The following is a 26,887-nucleotide window of genomic DNA, read 5'->3' as shown; positions in this document are numbered from 1 at the left end:
TAAAATGTGCGTCGGGCAGGGCCTACATGTGACGCCTTTACGCTATCGGACTGCTGATACACCGATGTTTGGAGATTGCCTGCTCAGTAAACCCCTCTGTGGATCTTTTAATGTGATTTTTCTGTGGAAAATATGTAAGTGCATTTTCACTATTAAAGATAGAGATTTTTTAAACATATTGCGCTATGAGATGTCGTTTTCTTGCTTTGCATTACATTGCTAGAAGAGTTTGCAGCAAGTGGATAAGGAGTGACAGGAACACATCCTGGTTATTTTTAATGTGCTGTTGACCATTTAATATGGTTCACACTATCTTGTAAGGAGCCAATCCTATCTTATATCATGGGTGATATCGCTGTGGTGATCAGCATTGGATGTAACAACTATCTATCTCTTGGATTGCTTATATTTATTGGAGAAGAACAGCATTTACTTGCTCTTGGATATGGGGCTATACACCTTATATTTTTTGGATGTTGCACATGAATTACCCATTTTTTTTATTTTTTTAAATTCATGAATTGGGACTTATTATTTGTGCTTAGGATTTGAGTATTGTTGTTTTCAAAACACTAATTTTATTATATTGATGTACTTTTTATGAAATATAAAATTGCATATATTTCACATTTTTGCTTATGCATGTTCTAATTGTATGTAGCAGAAGTGCATGTGGGAAGGCAACAAGTATATAGCTTGCCGGGAGGCAAAAGTTAATAAGACACCATCTTTAAAAATCTGTGACATATTTTGCATCCAATATGTTTTTCACTGTGCTCCATGTTCTAGTTTAGCTGGCTTCGTATAATTATCATTATGCCATATTGGGCTATATTTCGTATATCCTATAACATGTTTTAGATATTTTGTCTCGTTCCATATTTTTTGGATGAGGCCATATGTTGGCAAAAGCTTGTTTGGTTTAGCAAAGCTCAGGGCCTCAAGACCCTCTGACACTGAGCTTCTCTGAGTATGAGCAAGTACAAAGCAGGTCGTAGATGGAATGTGATCCACTGCAAGGTGAATGGTGGGGAACATGGGGCCAATTAAATTTTGCAATTGTGCCGATACATAATAGAGCCAGTCAAAAATGTAGTTCATCACCCTGAAAGTGTTTAACCACTTGCCGACTGCCTAACGCCGATCTACGTTGGCAGTCAGCCCCTCACAGGCAAAGTGACGTAGGGCTACGTCACTAGCTTGTGAGGGTCTAGGGAGCGAGCGCGCGCCCCCGGAGGCGCGCTCCCGCGAGGTCACGGACCCCCCCGAGCGTGTGACCGGCGGACCCGATGTCCACCGGTCACTCTGCGATCGGCGGGGGAGAGGGAGAAAGTCAGGCGGCTTGTGTAAACAAGCTGCCTGTCATTCTCCCCTGTGTATGAAGGATGATCATACGGTTCTACTATGTAGAACCGTTGATCACTCTTCATACATCTGAAGCCACAGCCAATCACAGTAGAAAGCACGCCCCTAGGGACACACATAGCCCCTCCCTTTAAAAAAAGTTAACCCCTTCACTGCCAGTGTATTTTTACAGTAACAGTGCATATGTATAGCACTGATTACTGTAGAAATGTCACTGGTAACCCCAAAAGTGTCAAAAATGTCAGTCAAGGGTCCGATCTGTCCGCCGCAATGTCGCAGTACCGCAAAAAAAATCGCAGATCGCCGCCATTACGCCTTAAAAAAAAAAAAACAACAAAAATGACAAAAATTTTTCCCTTTGTTAGTAAACGCGATAACTTTTGCGCAAACCAATCAAAATACGCTTTTTGCGATTTTTTTTACCAAACATAGGTAGCATAAAACAAATTGGCCGAAAATGTTAAAAAATTTTGATTTTTACTTTTTTCTTTTTGGGGAATTTCATATAAAAAATGTGAAAAATATTGTTATTTTTTCAAAATTGTCGCTCTTTTTTTGTTTATAGCGCGTAATCAAAAAATCGCACAGGTGATCAAATACCACCAAAAGAAAGCTCTGTTTGTGGGAAAAAAAAGGACGTCAAATTTGTTTAGGTACAGTGTCGCACGACCGCGCAATTGTCCATTAAAGTCACGCAGTGCCGAATCGCAAAATACCCCCTGGTCTTTTAGCAGTCAAATCCTCCGGGGCTTAAGTGGTTAAAGGAACTACAGTAGGTGAATTATGCAACGGGTAAAGGAGTTGTGGCATTAGTATCATTTTAATGAGGTTTGTCTTACCTGCAACCAACAATGACAATTTATCCCAAATTTTTTTTTTTTCTCAAAATCTATTCAACAGAGGGGAAATACTCAGTGTGCCATAATCAAGGGGAGAGGAAGTGACATGTATACCCAAGTATTTAAATTTAACTGTAATAGGGAAGGGACAGGCGGCGGTAATTGGTTGCGTAACATCACCGTCCAGTAGGAGCAGTTCTGATTTTGTCCAGTTGATTGTTAACCCTACAGTCTTGGCCAAATTCTGAGATAGTAGACATGACTGATTGTAAAGATAAGGTCGTATCCCCAAGCATGAAAAGCATTTCCTCAACACAGAACATGATTTTTTTTTTTTAATATACCCATATTTAAAACCTGTAATGAGAGGGTTGGCTCTAATAAGGGCTGCTAGTGGCTCAATGGCAAGAGCAAAAAGCAATGGTGACAGGGACAGCCCTGTCTTGTACTTCGACCAAGGGCAAACGGATTAGAAACTCTATCTAGGACTCTGATAGAAGCACTTGGTGCACTAAAAAGGAGACGAACCCATGATACAAATTGTGCCCCAAATCCAAATTTGGCCAAGACTTGCCACAAATACTCCCAGTCAATGCTATCAAATGCCTTATGGGCATCAGGAGATAGCGAGGCTCTACTACCCACGTTATCCACAGGGGTCTGCATGTTAATAAAGTGTCTCCTCAACTTGACCGCTGTTAATTTCTGGGGCATGAAACCTGCTTGGTCCTGATGCACTACCGACATTACCACCTCATTTAATCTGAGGGCTAAGAACATTTTTTCTTATGAATTGAGATTTTTATCATTAATTCATATTAAAGTTTTGCGCGCATTAAGTACAGTATATTTTCTATCATGTTGTAATAATTTAGCGCCACACTATTTGATTTAGAAAAAAAGACCTGTTACCACAAAATACCCCAAATAAATCTATAAATACAAATAAAAAAAATTACAAAAAATGTGTCTGAAAATAGTGCTTTGAAATATTACAAAAGAAGACACTTGAGTCAATGTTTCTTTATTAAGGAGACATCTTACAAAATAACAAAGACAACAATTATCTCACACAAACAATAACACACCAAGGTAGGTGGAACAGAGAGAAGCACCTCCCGTTAACACCACCTCATATTTTTTTAAAACATAGAGACAAAGACAGGATACATGCATATTTAGTCTGAGTATACCCCACCTGGATACTCTGTTCTCAGAAATTATGGCTTTTATATCTCAGCATGGCAAAGATTTATAATACAGACAGCACGAGACGCAGGAATGGTCTGTCCCTATGCCAGGGTAAAGGCCATAATCTATTGCATGGATAAAAATCCGTCAACATTTAGCAGGTTATAGGACATCAACAGGACACACAAAAATGAAAAAATAAGTTCAGTAAACACACAGCCCCTTTCCATATGTACCTATATTTATTTATATATATTTTATCTATATTATTAGTTTCCTCTTTAGCATGCGTACATTCAAAAATATAAAGTGTAGGACAAAACCCTCTCCAAGATATATCCTAATGTTCAGATTAACTGCCAGTAAAGCCTGGAACAGCATTTGGCAGCCTAATTTATTATTATTTAACCAATGTACTTATTATTTTTAACCCATTTACATCATGGCAAAATAAAAAGCATCGGAAAAGCAGATCTGAAGTTAGTATAGTTTGCAGCATCACAAAACAAAGGTGAACCTTTGTTCTACTTCTACGAGTGAATATGTAATGCCACATCAGATTTGCCATGTCAGTAAAGAGGTCAAAAAAATATTCTACTGGTCTCACTCACGCTCACGAACATACATTTATCCCCCATGCTGGTATGTACACGGTGTAACATGCATGTTATGTACAGAATATTTAACATACATCCTGAGCAGGCACACACAAATCGGAGCACACAAACAGGCCTCTGACCATAATGGGCATGAAATAAACATGATTTCTGGAATTTTTCATTAAACATAATAATATGGCTGCTCTCCATTATCTGTCTTGGTCTATGAACTACCCTGTATAGCATGGTTTATTCCATTCCTTATTTATACACACACATCTAGCTTCTGTATACATTACGTGTTCTTCCATTTATGTTTGTATACTTTAGTAATATAAATTTTTTTTCTGATGATTAAAAAAAAAATGTATCCGCTAAATGGCAAGAGCATATAGATTTAAAATATTTGTGATTGACTGTGTTGGTCCCAATGACTATGAAATCATGCTGTAACCATCTGCAGTCTCCCCTTCTCCTTATAACATCCTCCCTATGTCTGGCTTTCCCATTCTGAAGTTGTCTGATCACATTTTCATTTCATGGCAGTCTCTAGCTATAGAGCATTTCTAGAGAATAAAGATGCTTAAAGCACAGAAAAAGCCCTGATTTGAAAAGCACACAGGTAAGTGGCATCCTACGAATGCTGGGAAGAGGGGACATAGCTATACCCACAAGACACTTCCTATAATTTATTGAGGTGCTTTAAAGGGAACTCTCCTTTAAATATTCCAAAAGCGGTTTTAAGCAATATAAACTAGAAAGCATGTTTCCACTGGGCATTCACATTATCTGGAAGTATAACACTCACATTCCATGCTAACTCACCTTATCAAAAATCTTTTCCCAATAAAAACCTTAAAGAACCTAGCAACACATTTTCTCAAATTGTAACTACTTATTTTGCATCTTCCTTGTAAAGTTTTCTCAAACCTAAACTAGCCCGACTGAGATTATTTGTAATCTAACATCTTTTGCAAATAATTTTCACAAATTCAATTTTTTTATTTACAAACTGCGACCTTTCCACTAACATACAAAGCAACTAGATCTATATTTTCTTTAGATAACTGGCAATGACAGGAATTATTTATTTTTCTTCTGATAGATTCAATTATTGTTAACTATGTTAACGGTTTAGAAATCAGGCTGCATTTGTAATCAGTACTCCCTACTACATATGAAAACTAGAGGCAATAAGGCTGGAATGTCACCGGAAATAATTTATTTCCAGTGTTTAGTTTTTTTAATACAATATTTAGGAACCTGATTGCTATGAGGGGCCCTTAACATGTATTTTTCCAGATACTGGAGTCAATTTTGGCTAAACAACAAAACAGTTACTGCCACTGGTAGTCTGAAATAAGAAAGCATAAATATTATTTTTTAACATACTGTATAGCTATAATCTATGGATAAATGTTTTAAATGATTGTTCAAGCCCTAGATTTCAAATTATACAGAGACCATAATATGATCCTTACAATGTAGGTGTAATGCCTTTTTGAAGTAATATCACTTCAATATTTTCCCTTGCATTTCACCTCATTTTGGGCATAAAAGTTTAAAGTTCCCTTAAGTCACAAAACATGGCTATTCAGTAAGCGCTTGCTTTTCTCTCTCTGGTGCGGCCAACAACTGTATATTCTGATATGCAGGAAAAATTAAACGCCCTCCTAGATTTTATACATACTTCAAACACCCATAATTTGTTATAGCCACAAACTGGCAAAATACTTTTATAAATGATAAAAATCATAAATGCTATTAAAAAAACCTCCCTCCATATTTTGGGTAATCACTTTGGTCTTAGAAGATCTACAAGCTTCCCTGAAGCTTTATGTTGCTTTGCAAAAATTGTGCATCTCATTACTTCACGCATCTATAGATATATCTATGATTTTTTTGTTTTATCACTTACACCTGCATTTGGTGCCAAAAGAAATCGATATATTCACCTCAAATAAAATAAAATTGCTTGTGCTAAACGCACACATAGGTGTTCCATTTCCTTGGCAATGTATCCTAGAGTAGATGTCTACTTTAGAAAAAATGGAAGACATGTGATTCTAAAGACTTGGTAAAAGACAAGCTATTCATATAATCTCTTTCCACTGAAGCTACAAAGTAGGAACTATATTACAGATATGGAGATCACTTATGTAATGGGGAATCTAGAAGTTCATAAGATAAGCACATTTAAAAATTAAATTACTCTAATAATAATAAAAAAAAAATATCATGTGTATGTCAATTTCTCTAACACATTAAAAGTCCTTGTAAAGAAATATATTTACCTTTTACAGAATATACTGGATTTTTAGAGTAAAATATGTTGAAGTCAACATCTTCTATACTACTGCAATAATAAGTGTAAACCTAAGGTCCCTACAACTAATTTTATTCAGTTAAAATGGATATACTGATTTATAGCCAAGTCAGAGAACATACTTTGTCAATAACCCAGTGGCTGTCTACTACCAATTATTGGAAGACTGGAATATTATACAGCTATTATTTACCCACCAATGTATGCATACAATATAAAGTCTGCCTAGAACACACAAAAGAGGTGGATGTCTGTTTTCATAGCAATGACCAGCTTCAGAAGTCATTCTTCATTGATAGAAATCATTGGTTAAGAATCCTATCACTTGAAAAAAAAAAAAGGAGAAACTGTCTATCCTCTGATTTAGGTGGCTGAATGTTTAAACCGCCTTGTAGTGTAATACCACCCCTTGAATGTGTTCCATAAGTCCTGGCTGCTGTGCATTTGGGGCTGCCACTGGGTGAGCAGAAGGTGCTTGTAGATTTAAGTCTTGCACAGCAGAGTTTGAGGGCAGGAGGAAAAATATTAAGGGGAAGTATGTGTTCTATGTGTGTTTATTTACTTCTTTGATCCAAGAGCAAGGTCCACTTCATCTTCTGGTTTGAGTGGATGCCACTGAGCAATAGGACGACGAGGATTGGCCAACATATCTGACCAATGTCGGAGCTCTGTTCCTGATGCACTGCATCCAACAAAGATCTTTCCAATTGCCTCATTCTTACCCAGTTTGTCATAGTCCAGAACTGTGATTACAACTTGTACTTTCTGTAGGAAAAATAAAAAAGGTGTTATTTAAATAAGAGGTATCCAACCTTAACATAGCCATATCAAAATATTACAAGACACATTGTTCATGAACCATGTCACTACTGTCCCATCCTTTTGAAAATGCTAGCTTTTTGGATGTCAAGTTGATTTAATGACTTTTGTACTTTTTTGATAGACAAGTAACAAGCATGACTCTCGGGAGTCCTGATTTCAATCAACCTTTACTTCCCGAGTTAAGGTCAGCATGTCAGCTAAATACTGGCATTTTCAGAAGGAGGAAAGCAATGTATTTTTTTTTTGCAGCACATATTTTCTTTAATGCCTGCAAGAGAAAAAAAAAAGGAAAGGAAAACGTAGGGAAACAAAATACCAAGGAACAAAAATAAAAGATACTTAGAAATAGCAGCCACCCAAGATTAAACCAAAAGTATGTAGAATATATAGAAACAAATATCAACGGACAAACAACAGTTATTCTACTATTGGTATTTTAAAATAGTGATGTTCAACCCTCTTAATATGTGGGGCCTCGAGTGTTTACCCAATAGGACCACACATGATATTTTGTGAATATAATGCAATATAAAGCTGTCAGAGAGTACAGACACGCAACAATAGATAGTCAGACTGAAAATGCTATCAATCATACTTAAAAGAATGCAGGCTTGCAACAAGAGATGGTCAAAGACTACAGGGGTGCTACAAGAGATGGGTTAAGACTGAATACATACTGCAGAAGATGTTTAGAGACTTCAAACATTCTAGAGTACGTGCTTTGAGAAAAAGCTATAGACTGAGGACATAGAAGTCTGCTAGAGATCATGTTACTGGAGACTGCTAGAGATCACTGCAATTACAACCCCTTTACAAATCAATGCTTCAATGTTTGTACTTCCTATAACATCCTTAACCCCTTTATGATGGAGGGTAAAGCAAGTCTTATGCCACACCCAGTTTTTGTAACTCTGGCATGTGTTCGTAAAACTGTACAAATCATTGCATCTAATTAGTGCATATGGTGGAATTATACCTTGTTTTTTTCTTACAGTTTTATCTGGTGGTAAATGGTAGTGGATATCCCCTGACTTTTTATATTATCAAAGGAAAAAAATCCCAAAATATTAAAAAAGTATTTTTTTTAAAAGTATTTGTATATTTTTTGCTACTACTATGACCGAACACCAAATTCCAACCCAAAATAGATTCTCTTTTTCCTGACGATCGCAGTGATACCATATATATGTATGTTATTTGTACCTATAATAGGGCCCAGAAAAAATAGCATGAATTTCGCTTGTTTATCCTACCCAAAACACACTGATGTTATTTTAAAAAATGCTGTATTTTAAATCTAAACACACTGACCCTGACCTTTAACCCCAACCTTGACCTGATCTAGCTGTTTTGTCTTGATTTTACTCAAACTTTTTTCTGTTCACAAGCTTATCCTCTAACAAGGAGTAAAAGATACATTGTATCTTTTTCTCAATTTAAAAGGAGAAGCAACACAGGGTGGGCTGTACAGTAAGTGATCACTGTACCGAGACCTGGAGCAGTCAGTGACAGCACCGTGTTTGTGCTGGGAGCATAATGTACAGCACACATTGTAGTGGATATATGCAGCCCCAGGGAAGAGGACCCACTTCAGTGAGGACCCATATGCGTACGCCCGGTGGCAAAGGGTAAACCCTAACCCTAATACATGCGTTCACAGTCAATGCTGTATAAACTGTATGTAGCACCAGCTATATATAATATACAGTGCTGTGTTTCGGCAGTGGTACGGGAACTTCCAATCCTGTTTCTGAGACAAAATTGAGTCAGGCTTTGTGCTGCTCAGCCATTCACAAAAACCTTTGTATTTTATTAATTAATTTCCTCTGATTTCCTCTGATTAGCTGAGGTGGAGGTTGTGATGGTTGTGATGTTATCTGCCTACCTCTCAACCTTAGCGAATCACAGGAAGTCTTGTATACCAAGCTTCTTGTGAATTGCTGAGCGCTGAGTGCTAAGCCCAGCTCAGTTTTGTTCTGGGAATGGGATAGCAAGTGCGTGTACCTCTGCTGGAAAATACTGTATGTAGCTGATGCTATATAGAGTTTATACAATGCTGACAGTGGGTGCAAACAAACTATTTAAAGTGATATGAAACCTGGAGTTAAGCTTTAAAAATTACTTGTAACACATTTCTAGGTAAAAAAACTAAAGAAAAAAAAACACTACTGTCTGCTGGTTGCCCTAAGTGTCACACAAAAAGCCACATTTGCCACCAGAGTTCTAAAAAGTTTAATAACTGAAAAATGTAATTTGTAAGGTGGGTAAGGGGGCTGGAATACAGAGACTTTTAGATTGTAAGCTCTAACAACAGGGCCTTCTGATCCTTCTTGTATTGTAAATGTACTGTCTCCCTCCATTTTGTAAAGAGCTTTGCAAACTGTTGGTGCTTTATACAGGAAAGTCCTGTATACAATTTTACTAAAAATGAAGTTAACCAGTGTTTTTATTGTCTTGGTATTTTTAATGTGATATTAAACTGTTCGGTTTTTATTTTTTGTAAAATAACAAACATGTCATACCTACCTGCTCCGTACAATAGTTTTGCACAAAGCAGCCCTGATCCTCCTATTCTTGGATTCCCAGCCGGTGCCTCCCCCCATCGAGAACCCCACCAGCAAGCCACTATCTTGGGGAGGGGGGGGTTGGGGAGACTCGGTTCGGGTTTGTTTCTGAGATGTTCTGCGTGCATCTTTTAACACCTCCCTCGTCACTGCATTTGATTGACATCAAACACATTTTGCACAGCGCTGGGCCAAGATAGGCTCAGGTAAGTATTTGGGAGGGGGGCTGCACCCAAAAGATTTTTTACCTTAAGGCAGAAAATGCATTACCCTAAATGGCGATTTATGATTTGCAGAGTCTGGACACAATACCTGTATTTGCTCAAAAGGAATTTCAAAACTGAAAGACTCATTGAAATATGGATTCAATGTCTTTTTCTTCACTGTTGTTTTCTTCTTTTTGAGACGTTTTCCATTCTGCATCAAATGAATCTTTACATAGGGATCTAAAAACAGTTAAAAAGTAAATTTAGTAAATATGAACAAAAATAATACTGTAAGCAAAAACTATTGACCATAACAAGGCTGATTTATAGAAAGCATGGGACAAGGAAGCAACATAAAGAAACATTCATTGTTAAATCTTCATAAGAAAAATATGTCTACCAGATGAATTGCTTTCATGTTACTACAGTATGTGAGCAAACACACACAACAGCAAGACCACTACAGTTCCAATAGTGTTGAAATCCTCAGCATTCTCTGTCTCAGGAAAAAACTAACAGACAATACTCCCCCCCCTGCAGGCCTCACATTAAGTATTTCCTAATCCAAAGGAAGTCAGTAAATGTTGAGGGCTGCCAGCTGCTGGTTAAAACGTCAGCTACCAGAAATATGCAGCTGAAAAAAGGGTGAGCTCAGCCACTAAAAGCCTCTAAAGGGCAAAAACGGTTTTCCATGTAAATACACACTTTTCAAACAATGCCACATTATCCAAACCATACACACAATTTTACATTTAACATGTAAAACTGACAATAATAGAGTTAAAAAAGGGAGAGAAAATACAGACTGCAGTACAGAACTGATTGCAATGATTACAAGAAGCTTACAAAACCAAGCTCCATGTTCCTGTGACTAATTTCACATAACCACTACAGAATTATTCACCTTTCTTGGAGTACTTCACAGGACCCATTAGAGTTAATTATTAGATAAGTGGGTTGTGTTTCACCCTCAGGTGATTGGACTTTGGCAAACAGCAAAGCTTGACATCGCGCAGCATAACCCCTCCCATTCCTAGCGATATCTTGGTTTTGTGAGAAATTAATATTAGAGTGAAACCCGAGGGTTGGGAACTGTGTCCTATTATGTACTCCAGGAAAAGTATTTTCTGTATTCTTAAATCGTACATCATGGCACCTAGGAGAGTCTATTCTTGGACCACTGGGATGTCCAGAAGCATTCCAATGAGGGACAAGCAACAGCAAACAATAGCTAACATGTCCAATAGTAACAATCCTCTTAAAGTGGTTGTAACCCTTAAAACAAAATGCTCCTGTCCCTTAAAAACATGATCTATAGCATAGTGCTTGTGCAGTGTAATTCGCCCCATTGTATGATGTACAATACCTGGTTAATCCTGCCTGTTCCTGTGACCCCCTCTGTGCCTCAATCATCCCACTGTGTGGTCAGTCTCTCCCTCTCCCCTCCCCCCTGCCTGTCAGCTCAGTAGTCTGTGAAGTGAGAGCAGGTCTCCTCCCCGCCCCTCCCCTCCTGACGCTTTTCCTGTAAAGTGATGTATTAAATCTCTTATAATTTTGAAAAAATGTACATACTGTGATTTAAATCTGCCTAAAACAGAGGGGATGCCAGTGATTTAAATAAGTGACTTAACCGCTTTAACAAAATAAGAACAACAACAACAACTGACAAAGCTCTCACTGGGTAGCCTGGTGGACTTTCTGACCAAGGTGGTTGTCCACTGAAGCCTGAACATCCACCTGGCAAAACTATACAAAAGTATGACCAGAGGTGGCTACTTTGCCAGCCTGGGAAACCAAGGTCTGATGTTGAAAAGGAAGGAAGCACCCACACTTCTGATAGAGTTGACTTTCTAAGGAAATGGAGCAACCTTTCAGACCGTATACCTGAGTAATGAGTTTCCACTTAGCAATTGTTGATTGGGAGCAGTGTTAATTTCATGGACTAAATTATTACTATTTTAGTAGCTAAAATACGACTAAAAGTAAAACAATTCAAATGACTAAAATATGACTAAAACTAAAATGGCATTTTAGTCAAAAGACTATAACTAAAACTAAACCTAAATTTGACGTCAAAATTAACACTGCACTGTCACATAAGAATACGTAGGGGTCATCTGCTAAGCTGCTGAAAGAAAACAAATTAAGAAAAAGTTTTTTTTAATCTTTTTTCTTAATATTTAAATGTGGATAATATATTCAGGTAATATGTGCAATGGCATTACAGCCAATAGAGTTTACAGTTCTTTGGGTTTTTAATATTTTCAAGTTATACTTCTGCTTGTCAAAAAGCAATATTTTTGTTTGTTTATGAAACTTGGTTTTATTTATAAAAACGTAATATATCACAATAGCTAGATCTGTGTCATGTTATTAGATTTAATAAACATGTTATTAGATTTTTTACTCCAGGAGTATATAATGTTTGGCATTTCTAAAGAAATAATGCATTAAAATTTAACTAAACTCATTTGATTTTAGTCGACTAAAAATGCAGCAGTGATTTTAGTCAACAAAATATGACTAAAACTAAAAACAATTCAGATGACTAAAATACGACTAAAACTAAAATTGCATTTTAGTCAAAAGACTAAAATAAGACCAAAACTAAAATGGCATTTTATTTAAAAGACTATAACTAAAACTAAATTGTAATTTGACGTCAAAATTAACACTGATTAAGAGACAGCCTGTCCCTTCCAGGGCATCAAATTGATGAACTGAGGCTGTGACTGTGGGGCAGACTCACACAGCCCTAACCACATCCAAGAAGCGGAGAGCAATCTCCTTTGGATGTTTTAAAGGTAGAAAAAAGGAAGGCAAAACTATGTCTGAATTTGAAATGAAACACAGAGACCACCTTTAGGCAGGAAGAAATTACATGGTATCAAAACCACCTTGTCCTTGTGACCTTGTGTCCTTCCTTAAAGGAAAAAAACACTAAACTTAGACATCCTATTTATAGAAACGATAACCATGAGAAACACAACGTTTGTGTGATAGGAGAAGGGGAGAAATATCCCAAATGAATTTAAAAAGTGGTCTCTGAAGGGCTGACAACAGCAGATTGAGGTCCCACAGAGTTTACGTCGAGCATACTGTTGGAACAATAGCCATCCCTTGTACAAAGGCTCTGAGCAGGCAGTAGAAAACTCTTGGTCTCTGAAAGAGCACCACTAAGGCAGAAAACTGACCTTTTTTAGTCCTCAGGGCTTTTTAAGTCCTGACTTAAGGAAGGATAACAGTTGTGCCACAGACTGTGTCCTGGAATGATGTTTTCACTTTTTGTACCCATCAAAGTATGCTTTCCACACAAGGTGGTAAACCCTTCAAGAAGAGGGTTTTCTAGCCTTCAGCAAAATGGGAATCGTGATGGGAATCGTGGATACAGCAAGACCCCTATCCCTCATGATTTGGGCTTTTACAGCTTAGCTGTCAAAGCCAGCAACCGCTAAACAGGGTGAAACACAGAACTTTGAGAAATAAGGTCCAGATTGGTCTGGTAGGGCCCAAGGAGAGTCAGCTTGAAGTCTGATAATGCATCAGACTTTCATACCGTTTTTGGGCATTTTGGTGCATTGAGATTTACAAAAATGCCTTCATACATACATGCATCCATCTATACATATTTAGATATATGTACAGGACACCAGGAATGTGTCCTGGATGGCAGGTACATTCCCCCAATATCTGAGTTGCGGTCCCTTTAATGGGGGAAGTTGCAGAGCTTTTGTGGTACTCAGGGGTTCTCACCCATGCAGGGTGAGGTGACCCGGGTTAAGTTTGGCTGGAGAGGACTGACTTCCAGCACTCTCTGGGTTGCTAAGTTTGTATCAAGGACCCGGGATTTCGAAGTTTCAAAGAGACCTGGGAGGGGGGGGAAGAGGGTTGAGTCACTGGTTGTTAGGAGCCAGCAGCCACCAGTGTCCTATCAACCAGTGTAAAATGGATAAAAAACACGGTTTACATCCCCTTTTAAATGGAACAAAACAGACTTGTTCCGTTGAAAAAAAATTAACCTGGTTTTGGTTGAATTAGATGGACTTGTGTCTTTTTTCAGCTAGACTAACTATGTAATCTAAACGGATGCGGATGTAAGCTAGTGATCATTAGTATACAGTGGGTACGGAAAGTATTCAGACCCCCTTAAATTTTTCACTCTTTGTTATATTGCAGCCATTTGCTAAAATCATTTAAGTTCATTCTTCTTCCTCATGAACGTACACATAGCACCCCATACTGACAGAAAAACACAGAATTGTTGACATTGTTGCAGATTTATTAAAAAAGAAAAACTGAAATATCACATGGTCCTAAGTATTCAGACCCTTTGCTCAGTATTTAGTAGAAGCCCCCTTTTGATCTAATACAGCCAGGAGTCTTTTTGGGAAAGATGCAACAAGTCTTTCACACCTGGATTTGGGGATCCTCTGCCATTCCTCCTTGCAGATCCTCTCCAGTTCTGTCAGGTTGGATGGTAAACGCTGGTGGACAGCCATTTTTAGGTCTCTCCAGAGATGCTCAATTGGGTTTAAGTCAGGGCTCTGGCTGGGCCATTCAAGAACAGTCACGGAGTTGTTGTGAAGCCACTCCTTCGTTATTTTAGCTGTGTGCTTAGGGTCATTGTCTTGTTGGAAGGTAAACCTTCGGCCCAGTTTGAGGTCCAGAGCACTCTGGAGAAGGTTTTTGTCCAGGATATCCCTGTACTTGGCCGCATTCATCTTTCCCTCGATTGCAACCAGTCGTCCTGTCCCTGCAGCTGAAAAACACCCCCACAGCATGATGCTGCCACCATCATGCTTCACTGTTGGAACTGTATTGGACAGGTGATGAGCAGTGCCTGGTTTTCTCCACACATACTGCTTAGAATTAAGGCCAAAAAGTTCTATTTTGGTCTCATCAGACCAGAGAATCTTATTTCTCACCATCTTGGAGTCCTTCAGGTGTTTTTTAGCAAACTCCATGCGGGCTTTCATGTGTCTTACACTGAGGAGAGGCTTCCGTCGGGCCACTCTGCCATAAAGCCTCGACTGGTGGAGGGCTGCAGGGATGGTTGACTTTCTACAACTTTCTCCCATCTCCTGACTGCATCTCTGGAGCTCAGCCACAGTGATCTTTGGGTTCTTCTTTACCTCTCTCACCAAGGCTCTTCTCCCCCGATAGCTCAGTTTGGCCGGACGGCCAGCTCTAGGAAGGGTTCTGGTCGTCCCAAACGTCTTCCATTTGAGGATTATGGAGGCCACTGTGCTCTTAGGAACCTTAAGTGCAGCAGAAATCTTTTTGTAACCTTGGCCAGATCTGTGCCTTGCCACAATTCTGTCTCTGAGCTCTTCAGGCAGTTCCTTTGACCTCATGATTCTCATTTGCTCTGACATGCATTGTGATCTGGAAGGTCTTATATAGACAGGTGTGTGGCTTTCCTAATCAAGTCCAAACAGTATAATCAAACACAGCTGGACTCAAATGAAGGTGTAGAACCATCTCAAGGATGATCAGAAGAAATGGAAAGCACCTGAGTTAAATATATGAGTGTCACAGCAAAGGGTCTGAATACTTAGGACCATGTGATATTTCAGTTTTTCTTTTTTAATAAATCTGTAACAATGTCAACAATTCTGTTTTTTTCTGTCAGTATGGGGTGCTATGAGTACATTCATGAGGAAGAAGAATGAACTTAAATGATTTTAGCAAATGGCTGCAATATAACAAAGAGTGAAAAATTTAAGGGGGTCTGAATACTTTCCGTACCCACTGTACATCCACCTACCAATAGAAATGCATTGCTATCCGTTTTTCATCTGTCAATGGATGGATAAAAACGGACAGAGGGATGTTCGTGTGAAAGGGAAAGAAAACTGAATTGCAATCAGTGACGGATCTCTATTAGCTGCATGCAATCCATGCGTATGCATGTAATATAATGTGTAGCTATATAGAGAAGTACTGTAGCGAGCTAAAAAAGAAACAAAACTCTCCAAAAAAGCAGTTAGAGAGATCTGTAGCTGCTTCAAAGTTACTGGTATTAATCTTAATATAAACTCTAAACGAATGTTTACCTGACAGGCCACCCACATCCATCTTCTTGAGATTCTTGGCTTCCAAGATGCAGACTGTCAGTTTCCCAGCTGTTGGAACATATCGTAGGGAAATGCAGATATCACCCAGTTTCTCAGGCTGAAAGTAAAAAGTGGAAATACAGGGGTAAACATTTTTATTTTGCAGTTGTGTTCTTGTTTTGTACTTCACATTCTCAGGACCATTATTTATTTTGGTTGCGTTTTAAAATATACTGGTTATTTAGAAAGCTGACCCTTAACGTTGCTTCCAAAGTGTGCACAAACGACCAAGTCGCTGCCTTACAAACTTGTACAACAGAGGCCTGATGGCGAAAAGACCAAGAGGCACTCAGCGCTCTAGTAGAATGCTCCTTCACAGGGAAAGGAGGAACCTGACCCTTGATTGAATAAGCCTGAACAACTATCTGCCTGATCCATCTGAATATGGTTGCAACAGACACAGCCAAACCTTTTCGAGACTGTCCGTAAGGACTCGGTAACCGTCAGGTAAACTCCTATCGCCCGGCCACATCCAAAGAATGCAAAGCAATTTCCTTGGGATGCTTAGGCTTAGGACATAAGGAAGGCAACATGATGTCTTCATTAAGATGAAAATCCAACACCACCTTAGGAAGAAAAGACGAATTAGGCCAGAGGACCACTTTATCCCTGTGGACCACCAAATAAGGCCAACGACAGGACAGCGCCGCTGACTCAGATACTCTGCGAGCAGAAGTAATAGCCACTAGAAAGGCAACCTTCTGTGAAAAAGAAGGCAGAGAAATCTCCCTAATATTCTCAAAAGGAGGCTTTTGAAGAACAGACAAAACCAGATTGAGATCCCACAGAGGCAACGGGGATCTCCTCGGAGGAGCTAGATGACGCACCCCCTGAATAAAAGTGCGAATCAAGCTATTAGTAGCCAATAGACGCGGGAAGTAAATGGCCAAGGCCGACACCTGACCTTTGATAGTGCCCAACGCCAAGTGCTGCTCAACCCCATTTTGGAAAAAGGCCAAAACACTAGCTATAGAAAACAAGCGAGGGTGCAGCTGCAGTGATTCACACCATGAAATGTACGATTTCCACGTACGATGATAGATCTTCCTAGATGTTGACTTCCTGGCCTTCAAAAGGATATGAATCACTGAGTCAAAAAGACCTCTATTCCTCAACACCTCGCTTTCAACAGCCAAGCCGTTAAAGCCAGCGACCGTAAAGCAGGATGGAAGATTGGTCCCTGAGACAGCAGATCTTCCCGTAGAGGAAGTCGCCATAGAGGATCCACGACTATTTGTACCAGGTCTGCGTACCAAGACTGCTGAGGCCAGTCTGGTGCCACCAGAATGTCTGGAATGCAAGCGGATTACCTGAGTTGTCAGGTGTTGGATCAAGGGGGATGGTCCCTTCATCCGGAGGTGGTTCACCTCCTGTTTGCCCGGTTGGGGACTCCAGAGGTAGATCTGTTTGCGTCTCGCCTCAACAGGAAAGTCCAGCGGTTTGTGGCCAGGTCTCGGGATCCTCTGGCCGATGCCTTCCACCACCACCTGGTGAAGAAACCTCGGTAGGAGGACGAGAGGAGGGAAGGTATAAATCAGGCGATACTGGCTCCAAGGAGCCACCAGAGTGTCTGTGGCATCGGCCAGAGGATTTCGAGACCTGGCCACAAACTGCTGGACTTTTCTGTTGAGGCGAGACGCAAACAGATCTACCTCTGGGGTCCCCAACTGGGCACACAGGAGGTGAAACACCTCCGGATGAATTCCCCTTGATCCAACTAAGCTAAGTGATCTAGAACAAATAAATGTCCAAAAAAACAAAAAGTCCCAAATTGTGAACGTAAAATAAATTGAAGAAATGATGATGAAAATATTGATCAGCACACAAGCAATCCAGAGTCTCTTAGGTAATATGCTTACCAGACAAGCAATTAAAAATTGCGGGATTCATATGCCAAGGTGACTTGATTGTGTGAAATTTCGGTGTTGGACACTCGAATCAAAGTGTCATAAATCATATAAAAAAGAAAAAAACTCCATAGCGTGATACCGTAACAGTAAGTGTTAAATGATAACCTTAAACAATTCCACCACATAAAGGTGTGAGTATCCATCACCAGTTGTGAAACTGCTTACCAGAAAAATATATAGCAAAGACATAAATAACAATCCCAGTGTTAAGGAAGGAGGGAGAACCACCACCGATTGTAAAGCCTCTTACCAGATTGAGAAGTGTAATCAGCAGAGATAAGAAAGATCCTGAGTACACCTGAACATCAACAGTGACACTCAAAGACACTCTGAGCCCCTTACCAGACCAAAATAGTCAGTTGCTCAAGATGTAATATTGCTCTATGCGCCCCCCCAACGTATACAGCAGACAATCTCCTCTGCTGCCACTTCCAACAATGTCTCCTCTCTACTTCCTCCTGACCTTTCACACGGAACTTCCTTAAGTTCCTTATTTTACGTTCACAATTTGGGACTTTTTGTTTTTTTAGACATTTATTTGTTCTAGATCATTTAGCGCGACTTATTGTATACATATTGATTTGAGGGTGTGGTCACACTTGAAGTTGCTGCTTCACTTAATTCTTTTTCACCTTTAGCGCAGTTATCATTCCTTTTTCACTGACTCAGGTAATCCTCTTGAAATCGCGGCTAGCGGCTGCGATCCGGACTGTCCAGGAGTCGCACAGAGTGGGTCTGAGGGTGAAATCACAGTCTGGGACTCTATAATTAAAGTACAAAAAAACTGAGTACTGTCACTTTAGGAAGCGCAGATGGCAGAGTCCCCCTGTAATATACAATAACAGCAGAGTGTGTAGGGATATGCCCACAAAGACCCCAGTACTGTACCACCTCCAGAGAGAATCCTCTTGAATGGCCTCTTCAACATCTAAAAAAGACACAGGAAGTAATCTCGGCCTGCAGGAGGAAAGCGCATCATAGGAAGTGACCTCGGCCTGGATGTAAAAGGTCATGCTGCCAGTGCAGTATATACTACACAAAAATGGTTGCCAATACATTTTAATAGGAAGCTCAGGGAAAATGGCTGCCCCATACAGGTCAATGAGGAAAATCTGCACATTGTCCACACTTAAGATGGCAGCGCCCACGGCGTGCCATGCGGCCAGGGACTCCCATAATGAAGGCCTCAAGGATCTACAACAAGACCTAGCAAGAGACAAGGTACTATTGCTACCCCCTCAGGACGCCAGGCGCCCCAGTTACATAGCCCCCAGTGGGGACGGGAGAGGGAGACAGGGCACAGAGGTCGTTTACCTGACAGGCCAGGGGGGATCCTTTAGGAGGTACAAATCCTATTATCCCCAGGAGAGGGCCCACACCCCCAATGGGGGGACCATAAGGATCTAGATTATCCAGTGCGGAGACCGGAGACCCAGCAGGAAAACTAGGTCCTACTCCTTCTCTAGGCAGATACAAACTGGTTTCCTGAGCTGAGGGTGTGTGGATTATGCCTGTGGGGACAGCCCGTGGGCGTGTAAATTATTCCTGCCTAGACTACTCCTGCAGGGGGCAGCATAACCCATTCAGCTGATGAAGATGATGCTACACCTGTCAATGGACGATAGAGAAATATTGGTTTGTTTAACTGAAAGAGAAAAAGAAAAGAAAAAAAAGAGGAAGGAAGAAAAATAAAGCGGTAGACAGGTCAAGTGCAGGCCATTGGTGGCAGCAGTCCGCCCGGCCATAGCCAGTGGTTACAGGGAGAGAAGGAAGCGTCAATGCTCAGGTGATCTACATTGTCCATCCATTGGCGCCAAACCCTAAGGTACTTAGCATGGGTATAGGTGTGGATAAAAGGTAATCTCTCATGTATCACGGTCCCCAGAAGACGTTGTTTGACTTCAGCAAAGGGTTTCAACAACCGTCTCCAAGCCCTAGCCAGGGTCTGTCCGGTCGCTAGGAATACGTACCTGGCCAGCATCCATTAAAATTTATCTAAATGTGGGATGAGTTTATGCAGCAGAGCCTTCCAAGGATTTCAAGTGAGACTAGCATTAAGAACCGAATATAGCATATTATAGACTCTTATCTAGAAATGAGAGGTTGCGGGACAGGCCCACAAAGGCATTGTGGAGAAGCTTTGGGAATGAATTTAGACAAATTATCCAGGGTCCTGTACCAACGGGACATCAATTTATAAGCCTTTTCATGTGCGAGCACTTTGAACATTTTGAGGTGGCATTCCAATCCTGTGTGCACAAAGTATACCCCAATTCGCGCTCCCACCTATTTATAAGTAAGCCTGTTAGGGTCCATGGAGTCTCTAAACACCAGGACTCTGGAGTACAGCTTCTTCCTACACCAATTCTCAAAAAGGGTCAATTGCCTTGGGGTTTTAGTGCGGCGTGTGACGAGACTCGAAAGGTAGTGCTGTATTTGAATATAACAGAAGCATTCTCCCCCTGGCAAGTCCCAATGCTACCAAAAAGGTAGGCAAAGGACTTTATGCCATCCAAAGAAAAAAGTTCATAGATATATCTAAGTCCCTTAGCACGACACCAGTGGAGTTAGAGAGGGTTGTCATAGGCACGGGCAAGATTTCCCAATAACGGCAGGTGGGAAGAGATGGAGGGTATTGGAATACTTTACTGAACCCCATTGCCTAAGAAGGTATGGCAAACAGGGGTCCGCAATCCTGTGTCTCAAGGATGGAGGGGTCCAGATCAAGCTGCATATGAGGAGGGGGGTGCAAGCTGCCTCTGCTAGATGGATCCAAATGGGTCGCTCACCAGTGGCGTGGAGAGGGGCCAATGGAGATATTTGGGCCACCAAGTAGTAGTGTTTGAAAGAGAGTACTACCAAGCCGCCTACAACAGAGCATCGAGGCAGGGAGCCTGGGTTTATCATGGTCCTAAATGAAATGGTATAGTCTTATATCGCAAAATATTGTTTGGAATGGGGACAGATAGCACCCTAAAACAGCTTGTGTAAATAGGTAATTTTTATAGATTGTATTTTGCCAAGCCAAGAGAGAGAAAGTAGTCACCACGAGGCAAAGAGAGAAGCTAAAGGTCCTTAATTAAGGGGGGTAGTTAACTCTATACATCAAATCAAAAGACAAGTTCAGTTTGATGCCCAAATAGGGTAGAGGCAGAATAGGCAAAATAATAGTTATCATAAAGTAATCCATTAATATAGTGCACAAATCATTGGAAGCGCTGTGAAAAATATATGAACAAAAAATATATGTGAAAAAAATATATATAATATAGATTCCACTGTGCTCAAAGTGAAAAAAATCTTTTTAAACAAAGCATAAGAATCCAGTGCATTCAGTGCTGGTTCACACATATGTGATGCGGGAACCCTGCGAATCCACTGCGGGTTCCCGCATCGTACTCGACTCGCAGGCAGTTCACACTGCCATATGGAAATCGCTGGGGGTGTCAATACAAAGATAATGACACCCCCAGATCAGTTCGCATATTGCAGTGTGAACTGTCAATTCGGACATAAATCTGATTGCATAGGTGCGAACACCCATGCGATCAGATTCTGGTGCAGACCAAAAAAAGGGTCCTGTGCGACTTTGATTCGAATGCGATGCAAATTCAGCCATACAATCTGTATGGCTGACTTCGCAACGCACAGACATAGCATGTGATTTGCATAGCAGTACACTGCGAATCACATGTGATGTCTGACATCGTATATGTGTAAACTGGCAATCAGTCCCAAAAAACTAAGTTATTTTATAAAAATACAACATCCACTCCTGTGTCTTCTTTCCATTTTAAACATATTAACAATGCACCTAAATTAACAATGGTGCCTTCAGTGACCAGCACCAATCACTCCAATCCAGTAAAACTCACCAGATCATCTCTCTTGGAAAAAGTCGGTAAAGACGCAACAATTTCGGGATGTGGATGGGCGTAAAAAGGGAGTTTATGGATTAACTGTACATACAGCAATCATGTGAATTATGTCACATGCGATATGCTAAGTTTCAAGATTTTGTCTGTTGAGCCTCATTTTATGTAGACTAAAATATAGAGTTTTGGATTTTTTTACACTATTGGAAGCGTTTTTTCCTTACATGTCATAAACCTATTTTCACATTGAAAGCGGAGTTCAGGAGGAGAGGCGTTTTTTGAGGTGAAGCAAAACTGGTCTGGATGCTGTTCCAAAGCGCTTTTGCCTGAAATATGAGAGGCAATATGATTTAGTGAATTACACTGGATTGGGATGATTGGTGGTAGTCACTGAAGGCACTATTGTTGATATGTTTAAAGTGTAAAGAAGACACAGGAGTGGATGTTGTGAACATTATCTCCCGCCCCCCAAAGAGGGACAAAGTCCACTTCGTCCCTGTGGACGAGATTTCCCAGGAAGGAGTTGAGCCTAGTTGCTAGGATCTTGGCCAGGAGCTTTACATCAATGTTTCCGAGGGAAATAGGCTGATAGTTGGACCAGGAATGCAGATCTGAATCCAGTTTAGGAAGCATGACTATATTGGTCTTCAAGATTTTCAGAGGAGAAGGGGTTGCCTGTCTTAGGGTGATTGAAGGTGCTCTGCAGATATGGAATAAGGAGGTCTGGGCATTTGTTTACCTTAAGGCTCTTGATCACGATTTTAACTTCCTCAGCAGTAATGTCTGTACATAGGTGTTCTTGGTCCCAGGTGGGAATTGTCGGAATGTATTTTTGTCAGGGAACTAACCGAAGAGGAACTGGTATTTTTGCTAATACCCAGCATGGCCGTACTGTGCACTCTCCTGTCTGCAGTGGTGCATGCAAGGTGCACATGTGTATGATGGCAAACACAGGGCACAATAGTTTCTGGCGCCTATTGGCCTTTAAAAGGACAGCAGCTCTGTTCACCGGTTGCTGGATTGTCGTCAGCCCCCTTGTGTATGGTATTAGTTGGATTTCCTGTTACCGACCCGGCTTGCCTTTGGACCTGTCATGTCTCCACTCCTGGCTCTGACCCCAGCTTGTTCCCAACTCCACATGCTTCTGTTCCTGACTGACTTCCTGTGAATGACCCTTGGCCTAGCTCCTGACTCTGCTAGCTACTTGCCCTGCTGAAAAGAGTTTAAAAGCCATGGTGTGGTTCGGATAGGATGCCGTGGTGGTCTATTTAGGAGCCAGGGCGGGGCCTGGAGTTGCCAAGTTTAGCAGGTGGGCCAAACAAAGAAGGGAGGGGTAGAAATCGGGGAGATGAGGGAGCAGGGATGGGCAAGAGAGGGGCCAGCATCAAGAACAAAAAGGAGCGATAGGGACAGCAGTAGAGAGACAAGGAGAAAAATTATTGGGAGACTAAAAGTCTCAATAAATGTAAAGTTTGGGCAATAGCCCTCGCTCAAAGGGGGGCGAAAAGTATCATTGCATGAGCTAGGGACCGTGGGAAGCAATAAAGGGCCAAAGAAAGCTTAATGGTGATCTGAAGCCAGCTACAGAAGGCTGTATATGTAAATATATGGCTGGAAAAGATGAGTACTCATGGGCAAAAAAGGTAAGCAAGCCTCGGGTTAGAGAGGACATAGCAGATAGTTAACTATATCATTACAAGTCATACCGGTAAGGTGTAAGATGAATGTGTTGACAGTGGGTACCAGGGCCCCAAAAAGGATCCCTAGGGCCCAACGTCCCCATCCTACAACAAGCACATCCAAAGCAAGTAAGTAACGCAACCTTATGAAAGGAACCAAGAACCTTCTATGGATCCAAAACAATCTTGACATTGCGGTTAGTATGGGGTGCCAGTTTGCATACATCAGCGGGTGGTGGAAGGGAAAAGAAAAAAGAAGGTAGGAAGGAGGGGAAGGAGGGGAGATGGGGAGAGGGAAAGAAGGGGGAGGGAAAGGCAAAGGGGGAAGAGGGAAAAGGGAAGGGGTAAAAGGGGAGGGGAAGAGGGCAAAGGGGAGGGGGAAGAGGGCAAAGGGGAGGGGGAAGAGGGAAAAGGGAAGGGGGAAGAGGGAAAAGGGGAGGGGGAAGAGGGAAAAGGGGAAAAGAGGGAAAGGGGAAGGGGGAGAGGGGGAGAGGGGGAGAGGGGAAGAGGGAAAAGGGGAGAGTGAAGAGGGAAAAGGGAAGGGGGAAGAGGGAAAAGGTAAGGGGGAAGAGGGAAAAGGGAAGGGGGAAAAGGGAAGGGGGAAGAGGGAAAAGGGGAGGGGGAAGAGGGAAAAGGGGGAAAGGGGAATAGGGAATGGGGGGAGAGGGAAATGGGAGAAGAGGGAAAGGGGAAGAGGGAAGGGGGAAAGGTGAAGGGGGGAGAGGGGAGGGGAAAGAGGGAAAGAGGGAGGAGGGAAGGGGGAAAGGGTAAGAGGAAAAAAGGGGGGGAGAGGGAAAGGGGAGATGAGAGAAAGGGAAGAGGGAAAAGGTAAGGGGGAAAGAGGGAAAAGGTAAGGGGGAAAGAGGGAAAGGGGAAGGGGGAAAGAGGGAAAGGGGAAGGGGGAAAGAGGGAAGAAGGAAGGGGGAAGAGGGAAGAAGGAAGGGAGAAGAGGGAATAAGGAAGGGGGAAAATGGTGACGGGGGCGGAAGCTAGGGTGTAGAAGAAAAGTGAGGGAAACAGAAAAAGAGAAGTGGGGGAGAAAGGGAAGACCAAATAGAGGTGACACTTGATTCAAGGCCACCAGAGAGGTCAGTCCTGAGGAGGTGCAATGTAACCACCATGGAGGCAGAAACAGGTATAAGACACTGAATAAGGTGTCAGGGGCACAAGAGAGCATCATAAAGTTAATAACCAAAACTGGATACCCAAGCAAGTGTCCCCCAACCGCGCCAGCCAAATAGGCATTCAAGAACCCGCCTCCCAACCGTGGGAAGGGGACCACACTGGTCGGGAGTAATCTAAATGGCCTATGAGAAACCAAAGATGGTGTGAAGGGGTTTTCAAAGGCCTGTAGTCCCATTAGTAAAAACAGCAATGGGGGAGCCAAAAAACAATCGGTACCTGGCCGAAGAAGGTAGGGACCATCTGAGTAGTATGATTAGAGTGCCAAGGAGACCAGTGGCAACTTCCAGCAGGGAGTCTCGTGAGCTAGCAATGGCTGCAATAAAGAGGTGCAGGAGACAACAGACCAGTATGTATGATGCATGCATATTCTTAGCCCCCAAGTGCATAACTTTACATTTATCAACATTAAACCTCCTTTGCCACATAGTTGTCCAATGAAACAGTGCATTGAGGTCAGTTTGTAAGTTGGAGACATCCTGTAAGGAAGTTATTCCACGGCAAAGCTTGGTGTCATTCCGCAAAGACTGAGATGGTACTTTTAATCCCAGACCCTATATCATTTATAATGGTATGAAACAGTAAGGGTCCCAACACTGTACCTTGGGGTACACCACTGATAACCTTAGACCATTCAGAGTAAGACTCATTAACCACTACTCTCTGAATTCTATCTTTTAGCCAATTTTCTATCCATTTACAAACTGATCTTTCCAAGCCTGTAGACTTTACCTTACACATTAGCCATGTGTGGGGAACTGTGTCAAATGCTTTTGCAAAATCCAAGTATACTACGTCCACAGCCACCCCTCTGTCCAAGGTTTTACTTACCTCCTCATGTTGAACTTTCAGTGACCAGTATGACAGAGAGAAAGGGATAACAACAAATTTAACCCACCTGCTCCACATTCACACCAGAGACATTGTAACACTAATGAGTCACATGACACCAAGGAGGGAAAATGGCTAATTGGGCCCATTTTGGACATTTTCACTTAGGGGTGTACTCACTTTTGTTGCCAGTGGTTTAGACATTAATGGCGTGTATTGATTTATTTTGAGGGGACAGCAAATTTACACTGTTATACCAACTGTACACTCACCAGGCTTATTTGACCTGTTTGTTATACGGCAATACAGGTTCATAGTATCTGGTAAGCGTATATATATACACCTTATTTTGTCTGGTGACGAGACCTAAACATCCTTCTGGACCATTTTCATCACTGTTGGATCTCACATTCCTTACATGTGGAGAGGGCTTGCTAAGTCTATTTAACCTGCTATAGGGCATTATAGGTTCACAAGATTTGGTAAGCGCATATATTATTCCTATACTCTCATCTGGTGACGGGACCTAAATATTGTTTTGAAGATTTATATCATTGCTGGATCTTACATTTCATCCATGAGGATTATACCTATTCAGCTTTTTTAACCTGTATGCTGTATAGCATTATGGGTTTACACAATCTGGTAAACGCATATATTAATCACTTTACCTGGTGACGGGCCCTTTTAACACTTTTCTATTCTTACTGGGTCTTCATTTGATTTGTAGTCGCAGTGGAAGTTTTTTACACACCCGTTTTTGTTCTTAAGTCACTACTTTATTTTATGCACATTTTATGTGAACATTCAGGGTTCACTACTTCATATCAGCGCTGCACTTTTTTACACTTATTTTCTTTACCACTTTTTGTCAGTTGGTTGTGCTAGCAGCTCCTTTTACTTAGCGCGGTATTTACACTCTTTTACTTTTTTCACCCACTACTTTACACTGTAGCAAAGTGTCATTTCTTCAGTGTGTCACATGAAAAGATAGAATAAAATATTTACAAAAAAGTGAGGGGTGTACTCACTATTGTGAGACACTGTATGAAAACAGCAATTGCACCATGCATGTGAGGTATCACTGCGAACGCCAGATCCTCCGTAAATTTAAAGTGGTAATCTGTAAAGGCTTTAAAAAATGTATGTAGTTTTGTCGCCCCTGCAAGGGCGTGCACAATTTTAAAGCATGTCGTGTTTGGTATTTATGTACTCGGCATTAGATCAAGTTCTATATTTTACCAAACATTTGGGCAACATAGTGTGCTTTTGTGCATTAGAAAAAAAAAAAAAATTGCGTTTGGAAAATTGCTATGCAAATACTGTGTGAAAAATATGCAACACCCACCATATTAATTTGTAGGGCCTCTGCTTTAAAAAAT

General features: G+C 41.1%; 1 protein-coding gene across 1 annotated transcript in view; it reads right to left on the bottom strand.

Moving 5' to 3' along the window:
* Window positions 1–5,173: 5,173 nt before the first annotated feature.
* The window catches only part of LOC309546076 (synaptotagmin-2-like), a 148,370-nt gene continuing 126,656 nt past the window's right edge, over window positions 5,174–26,887 (bottom strand). Inside the window, exons 7-9 of the mRNA XM_082245586.1 lie at window positions 15,969–16,086; window positions 10,019–10,152; window positions 5,174–7,085 (exon numbers count right to left, since the gene is read on the bottom strand). Of these exons, the coding sequence (XP_082101712.1) occupies window positions 6,879–7,085; window positions 10,019–10,152; window positions 15,969–16,086 (459 nt within the window). The 3' untranslated portion in view covers window positions 5,174–6,878. The remainder of the gene's footprint in view (window positions 7,086–10,018; window positions 10,153–15,968; window positions 16,087–26,887) is intronic.

Source organism: Pelophylax lessonae, assembly GCF_965119305.1.
Source record: "Pelophylax lessonae genome assembly, chromosome: 2".
NCBI classification, from domain to species: Eukaryota; Metazoa; Chordata; class Amphibia; order Anura; family Ranidae; genus Pelophylax; species Pelophylax lessonae.
Note: the sequence above shows the minus strand (reverse complement) of the source record. Positions and strands in the feature narration are given on the sequence as shown.